The following is an 8,311-nucleotide window of genomic DNA, read 5'->3' as shown; positions in this document are numbered from 1 at the left end:
AAAGATGCCCTCTTTCTTTAAAGACTGTTGAATAGTAACTGTACTCATAAAGCGAGTGCTGACGACTTATATAGATCAAAATAGATTTTTCGGATCTTTAATTTTGACTTAGAACTTTACATAATAGGTTAATTAAGCAGAGATGAGAAAAGGTATTACCTTTTGGAAGTAAAATTATATCTGATCTTAACCATTCTCAATCTTTTTATTAACAATAATAATACTTTATTATTATGTTATCTATATATATAAAAGAGAACGTACAAAATCCTTTGTCCGCTCATCACGCTAATACGGCTGAACCAATTTCTTTCATTTTTGGGGGGTTATTAGGATTTGGACCCTAGATGGTTTTTATCATATCACTTTAATTTTTAATTACCAGTGTCTTGAGATAATTGACCATTCAAGTGTCCATAACGTACAAATCCTTTGTTATTAGTTCATCATAGGTAAAAATAAACGTATTTATATGCAACCCGCATGACCGTGTCACTCGGCGGGTTAACATAAATGACAGGCGATATACAGCGGAAAATAGCTTGAATCTTCTGTTTAAAATTTTTTAATTGATTTGCTTATTTTTACAGACACTTTTACAATATGCCAGCACCGGGATGACCGCAGCGAAGCGGGGCGGGTTAACATAAATGACAGGCGATATAATGTTAAGATTTACTGCAATCTTCTATGGTTTTTATCATATCACTTGAAAGCGAAAAAGTAAAAATTATCTAAGTAACAAAGTTTATTGCGTTCCGGGGTGACCGCAGCGAAGCGGGGTGAACGCTGCTAGTACACTAGTATATATTTGAGAGTAGCTTAAAGTTTGGATGTGAGGTTTCTGTTGTTCTTCTTGTCTTCTAAGAACCTCTTCACTAAGTTTGCAGACTCTTGAGCGCAGCCCCACGAGAGAGTGACGCCATTTCCTCCATGGCCATAGTTGTGTACTATCTGTAAAATAACAATAATTATATATTAAAATGCTGGATTTTTATGTTTGTGGACGTTTATCTATCTATTCAAATGCTACAATAGCAATTAAGAACGATTTTTTTTAATTGCTAGCTTGAAAGCTAGCTACCTCTAAGAGGGGTACGCCCTCTTTCAGGGATGGGAAGTTAAAGGAAAAGTTTGTTGCATGGGTTAATTGTGGATGGTCTAAGGGAGGCTAGAATACTGGGTTATAGTGTTCGTTATATACAGTTATTTATTTATTTATTAAAACAAAATAACATGGACATTATGATCTTTGCGATCATAATCATTATGACATCGGTAGTGGAAGGAATTTGGGAACAGACATATTACAAATACAATACAAATATTATAGTTCGGTACAAAAAAATTAACACATAATGTAAGCAGGGTATAAGAAGGTTTTGACGGACAATGTTGAAAAGAGGCATATTGATGGAAAGAGCAAAATAATGAGTGAAGCAAAGTGAAGAAAAAAGCGTTAAGATTCTATTTATTCGGCAAGGAAAATATGTTATGAGCATGATAGATGACATGAGGTGCAGACACGTCACAACACTAGGAAGGTGTTAAGTAAACGAATGCAGTTAACTTCTGCCTAGGGGCGACTCTAGGCTGATGGAGACATGGGGAAGCCCTGTTAGTAACAGAGGAAATCACTGTGCGATATAAGATGGAAATATATGAGGTAGATGAGCATGAATGCAAAAGTCCTCTATGAGCGCATGAGCAGGATGATTAGGTGGTAATGTGTAATAGTATAGGGTGAATAGTAAATGTAGAGGTGTATAAGTGTAGCGTGATCGGTAGGGATGGAGTGTAAGATAATGAATGGTATCAAAAAGAAGTGGCTGGTGATGAGTGAAGCGGTCAGTAATGAACTTGCAGCGTAAGGCTTCTAGGTGATACTTGAGAATGGGAAAAGAAATACGAGAATAGAGGTCTTGGGTAGGATTAGGCAATGAGATGCGAAAGGCAGTTCTAAATGCATGACGTTCGAGAATGGCAAGTTTTTCGTAATAGGAGGTTGGGGCAGAGATCCAGGCGGGAAAACCATATGTCAGTACTGGTCTAAGAAAGACTTTGTAAGTGTTAAGAACAAGATTCGAAGAGAGACCCCATGTGGTACCTGTTAAACGTTTCAGAAGATTAAGTCTGTTATATGCTTTTGCCTTCACTGAATTGAGATGTGGTGTCCAGGTGAGGTGGTGGTCGAATGTGATGCCTAGATAGGTAACTGTTTTGGTAGGATGTAACGGTACGTCATTGACTTGTAAAGATAGCTTGGTAGGATTTCGATGGACCTTCGTACGTTTTCGGGGTGGAATGAAAACGATGGCTTGTGTCTTGGCGGCATTGATGGTCAGTTGCCAAGTGTGGCACCAGTGCGTGAAACGATTAATTGCTTCCTGAAGAGTAAGATTGATTTGTGCTATTGTGCGACAGAGGGCAAGAAATGCAGTATCATCGGCGTATTGGAATAAAGAGACGTTCGGAGGTGATTAAGAACGACCTGGCCCTAACCTATAACCTTAGCTTTCAAACCTTTGATTTACGGTTATTTGCGATTTCACGTTTATAACAAAGACAAATATCTTTAAAAAGGTGTACTTTAAATAAATTCCTTTAAGAGATCTTTTTCACAAAGTTTATCCTTTTAAATTATTGTTCAAAGCCTTTGCATTTTAATAAGCCTTCTCCGAAATAAATGCAAATGAATTGTGCTGCCATCTCTGGAGTTTTTAAAACTATACGTGTGTGGACGTTTATACGTTTGTGGCCAATTCTTTTGACAATGATATTTCGGGAACCACAAGCTCTAGAAAGATGCCGTTTCTACTGATTGATTGCAAAGTTTGTGTAAATTGTTCAGTTCTAATTGATTTTTTTTTTAAATGACCGCCATTTCTTTATTACATTTTAGGGGTACACTATAAGTATTGAAATTTTAAGAAGTAAAGCACCATATCCTACGAGTTATACATTCCAACACTTCCTATTTGTATACAGGGGTTGTATATCTCTCCGGCGTTTGTTTCATGGCCAAATAATAATGAAAAACGAAGGATAACCATTTCGCCAATCTAAGATGAATCTTTATTGTTTGGAGTGTTTTGCCCAATGAACACCATATATCACTGACATTATAATTAATTGCGAGTGTAATGTATTTGCTTATTACATACTGCATGTAAGAAGAAAGAAAACTCTGATCATACATGAATTAGAAATTCCAACCGGGAGTTGGCTCAAATCTTGCAAATGTGCGAGATATTGAAAAAGAAATAATCGAAAATATCTGTCCTTTATGATACCCCCTGCCGATTTTTATCAAGACGTACTTCATTTGTATCCGTAAAGGGACATGTAAGATATGAGGAATGAGAAGGAGATTCATGCTCATGTGTGAATGATGCGCTGTGTAGAGAACGCAGGTTCAGCTAATAATAATAATAATAATAATAATAATAATAATAATAATAATAATAATAATAATAATAATAATAATAATAATCTATCGAAAGTAGCAATCTTAACCAGCATTGGAATCTTGATTCTGCTCAATGAACTTATTATGTTAGGATGTTTTGTGATAAATTACCAAAAAAAGTCAGTATTAACATTTATTATAACGAGTTATTCTATACACAGATATCGCCATAATTACACATGACATAATTCTCTTATTTTCCCAACCCTTCATTGCAAAATGTTAATTATAACTTCTTTGGGAGGCGTTTTCGGACAAGGATTCATTGTCTCATATTACTGGTGTTGACGTTTTCTGGCATTCTTGAGGCCCTCAAAATGATTCTGGAAACATGCAGCACGTTCATTTCCAAGTTTATTCTTTTTAATGTGTAGCATGCTTTTCTAGATTGGTGATATTGGTCAATTAAATACCAAGGCGAAATGAAAGATATAGTGCAGTCCTTTCCAACTGCCCAATCTGTGACGTAGGAGCATTTGTTTACGACTGGAAGAAAGACAGAAAGAAAGAACACACAGAGCAAAGGGGCATAGGGCAAAGGGTAAGGGAACGAAGAAACAAATATTGGCAGTGTACGAGTAGTACTAAACCTAACGACTGGCGTGACAGTCCTTTGCGAGCTTAAGCTACACCAAGGCAATCTCCTAGCGACCGATTGAACTATTATACGTTCATCCTAGCGAAGTGAATGAATAGGCAAAACTATCAATATTATTTGCCTGTACTGTAATAACATAATAAATACATAATAATGTAATAATTTCTCGTATAGTGAATGAAATAAATGTTATGTTTTAATCAGCCTTTTACGCTTTATTCTAAGTTACAACGACTAAATAAAATATATAAATCCAGCGGCCACAAAAAGTCTCGTTATTCACACATTTGAACGTCAGGAGCACTCGAAAAGCGTATCATAATCTATAGTGCAGTAAGGACCTCCATGGGAATGAGAAATTTGTAGTACAATCAATTGATTTATTCTTTGATATATACATATAGAGAAGGGAAAAGGGAGGCAAATATGCTGAATCTAGTTGCATGCTATGTCAGGCTCCAGTCTAGTGACCTAGACGCTATTTGTGACATTTGATGAATAGTCACAATTAGAGCCTTTCTATTTAATCTGTGCCACTTCTGGCGCTGCAGTCGATGTGTGCTTTCCCGTTCCTCCCTCGAAAGAGGAGAGACTAGTTGTTGCGGCCGAGATCTTTCAATTGTTAGAAATGGAAGCGTTGCCAAAATGAGTTATTTCACGGACTTCGCTGTGCTCTTGTCTTGCTAGCGATCCTAAGAAGCCTATGATCTTCACTCGTCAAGACCAAACGATTGAATGACAAATTGGCAACACAGCTGAGGTCATTCACTTCTTTTCTGTAAGCAAAGGGAGGGTTTCCTCCGTCAGAGGGTGGCGCGGGTGAGGCCGAAGTATAATTCGCATATTTTCCGAGGGCATAGATGAGATAGACAGGCTCTAGGAAGCGAGTAAGTTAAAACATAGGAAATCATGTAAAACAGCAGAAACTCTATCATCATAATTACATGTTTATTCTTTGAAAATTAACCTCCCTTTTTATCGTCAAGGCTATATGAAATAATATTTATTGCTTGAAGTGTGATCCGACTTTCGGCTTTCATACGAGTAAGTAAGGGGCCACCCACGGTGTGATGCATTGGGTCCGTAGCCTAAATCAAACTTCGCCACTCAACAGACATTTCTAGACTTTCTTAAGAAAACTGTGGTTGCTCTAGGAGAGAAATGGTTGATGTAACTTAAAAAATTGATCTTATAATACATCTGAAATGTTTGTTTTCTTATAAAAACAATTCAGTTTTATTATTTTTGCTGAGAACATAGGGTCTAGGTGGCAGTACTTTAAAATTACTTATCGTTTTATTAGGTGTAGAATAATACCAGTTCAATAATATCTGGACATAGTGACGACCCCTGGTGGACCTTCCCCAAACTTCGGACATCTCCAACGTATATTTCTGGGTGCGCACCTGCGAGTCAGTTACCTACATTTGACAACAATTTAGAATCTTGCTAACAGAAACCGCGATCGTGAGCTACCTGTCAAATTAAGGACCTCTCTTCAGCTTTATAAAATAGTAATTTAAATTATTCCTTGGATACATGATCCATATATTTTCTTAAAATGTTGTGCTGAAATGCATTTACCAATATTAACAATGTTACCAATTTGAAATTTAAGATTTTAGGATTTAAGATTTCTGTGCTTCCGCCATTTATGGCTATGCTAGTCCGTCATGTTTGAAGGATGACGTCCCTCGACGAGCACACTGTCCGGGGAAAGGGAAGGAAGAAAGGATTGGGGAAGAAAGGAAACGGCCGGCGACCTATAAGTTAGGTACCACCCCAGCATTTGCCTGGTGGGAATGAGGAAAACCATGGAAACTCATTCAGGATGACTGGCCTGAAAAAGCTTGTTGCACTTTTTCGGCCGAGCGCCCCCCACCGGGAATCGAACGCGGGACCACTCGCACCGAAGGCGAGAACGTTAGTGACTACGAACCTGAAATGTATTTATCAATATTAACAATCTGAAATGTATTTATCAATGTTAAGAATGTAACCAACCTGAAATGTTCCAGTTTTCAACTTCAGAATCTCCGCCTCGAGCCTCACACGAGTCCTTCCAGGTCGTAATCCTGCCCAGCTATCCAATAATTCTGCGTGCTTGGAAGAATACAAACTTACGATTAGCTGCACGTACATATAGAGTATTTAGTATGTATATCGTCACACTACACAATATTTAAGTTCCTGATTTGAGATTTTAATGATAGACCTTAATACTTGAAGATACGTTTCTAAAATATTGAAAACAATTGCCGTGATCTACCTAGAATACGTTTTGTTCTAAAGATTATTCTAATAAATGAACAACTGTATAGAATACGTTAGGTTAGAATTTTCAACCTATCTCATACCACGACCTCCTGCCAACGATACTGATAATAATTTCCGGTTAGTCTTTTGATTATCAAACGATTTTTTACTCGTTTAAAATTTTCTTCAATATTCCTCGATATATTTGGCAGAAATAAAAATATATCTACTAAAATAATCTTTAAAAAATATTTTTTCCGCTGCTAAATTCTAATTATATTTATCTTTTTCTCCTCCTTTTACGATCCTCAGGTATTCCTTTCGCTACCCCGATGTTGAGAAACCCGCGTTAGGTAATATATTGGCTAGGCTATTAGATATTAATTGCGAAGATGCTGCGAATGATTGACAGAGAAATCTTCAATATGAGATTTCTGTTTCAAACAAAGCAATTACAGTGGCTGCTGCTTGATTGATTGATTGATACGCATATACGTCCTTTTGCAGAAGCGAGGCTATATAAGAAACGTAGGATATTTGCCTTTAAAGTGGGAGCTGGGTCCCTGTAGTGTATTCGATGCTTTCCACCCAGAACCTTATGAACAAAAAACACTAGATTTAGTCACTATACTAGCGAGGAGAATTTCAGTATCTGTTGGGAAAGCAAAATTCTACAAGAAGATGTACGATATTTGAAAGGATGTAACATAAATGACAACTTTATGAAGTTAAGGATGCTAAATTGTCATCGTTGATTATATTTTATTTAGAAAAATAGAAAACAGGCAGTATTTAGAAAATAAATGGTTGGATATACTTGGAATATTAATAAGAGTTCCACAAGAAAACATAATTAAACCCTTTACTTTTTTACTTTTGTAGACTTACACAGTAATAATTTATGTACTTTCCTACTACAATATACTCAGATGACACCATAATAAAAAGATATATTGTGGATTTAGACACACGTACAAAACATTTTATCCAATCTCTTTTTGTCATGAAATTAATATACAGTAAATATAATAGCAGGGCTAAATAGATCCATGCATAATTTTACTCATTGCAAATGTGATCAAATGACATCACTGCTATTTTACCCAATGCAAAATTCTGGCATCAAGTGCTTTTATAGCCCCTACTTTAGACTGTAGGCCCAACAGTGGGAAACGGTAGGCTAGAAAAGTGCCAACACTGACCCTCTACTCTGATGAGCATTTGCCAACCAGCTGAAACGACCCCAATGAAGGAGGAAAATGACGATTGGGACTGAGAGGTACAAACTGTTGGATGAATGACGGCCAATTGTTGTTTGGCCAACAGGGACTTCAAATAGGTTGGGCCATTACAAATTTCCAACCATCTTGACCAGCGGGCTAACAAGTGTGTTGCTAGGGAAGTTTCTTTGAATCAATTGTAATTGTAGTCAGCATACGAAGTTAACGCTTGATTTTGTCTACTGCTACATCTTGTTCAATTACAATAAATAACTCTTATTATTGGACAATAGAGTCGAATGAGCAGGCAGTATATTCGCTTTTCCTTTTTTTGAGTGAGTAATGTTTTCCAGTGTGAATAAGGAAAACAGAATATTTCATTAAATCCTTACTTTGAGTCCTGGGATCATCTTGAGACAATTTCCACGAATTAGTTCTTCATCGCTAGAGGTTGGAATGGTAGACCAATCGCCTACTTTAACAGTTCCTCCCATCACCACTCGTTCTTCACTGGAATAACAAGAATAACAAATAATCTAAGAATATTTTTTCTCATGGTTTAAGAGTTTTATAACTCTAAATAAATAAATAAATAAATAAAATATCAATTCATACATTTGTAGGCTTAGAGTGTTGTTATTTTCACTTTCAATTTGTTTTTATTACATATCAGTTCATGGTTTAAAAAATGTCTTTGTACTAAATTGTAATGTAGTCTGTATTTACCTGCTAATAGTATTTGCAAATGTTAAACTTCACAATTTAGAA

At 36.4% G+C, this 8,311-nt stretch overlaps 1 protein-coding gene across 1 annotated transcript in view; it reads right to left on the bottom strand.

Annotated features, from left to right (window-relative positions):
- Window positions 1-350: 350 nt before the first annotated feature.
- Window positions 351-8,311, bottom strand: part of LOC145691510 (D-aspartate oxidase-like) — a 32,324-nt gene continuing 24,363 nt past the window's right edge. The window contains exons 5-7 of the mRNA XM_081766919.1: window positions 7,936-8,053; window positions 6,072-6,170; window positions 351-954 (exon numbers count right to left, since the gene is read on the bottom strand). Of these exons, the coding sequence (XP_081623045.1) occupies window positions 823-954; window positions 6,072-6,170; window positions 7,936-8,053 (349 nt within the window). The 3' untranslated portion in view covers window positions 351-822. The remainder of the gene's footprint in view (window positions 955-6,071; window positions 6,171-7,935; window positions 8,054-8,311) is intronic.

This window comes from Thermobia domestica, chromosome 8, assembly GCF_964235325.1.
Source record: "Thermobia domestica chromosome 8, izTheDome1.hap1.1, whole genome shotgun sequence".
NCBI lineage: Eukaryota > Metazoa > Arthropoda > Insecta > Zygentoma > Lepismatidae > Thermobia > Thermobia domestica.
The sequence above is the reverse complement of the archived record's forward strand: the minus strand, read 5'-3'. Positions and strand labels throughout refer to the sequence as shown.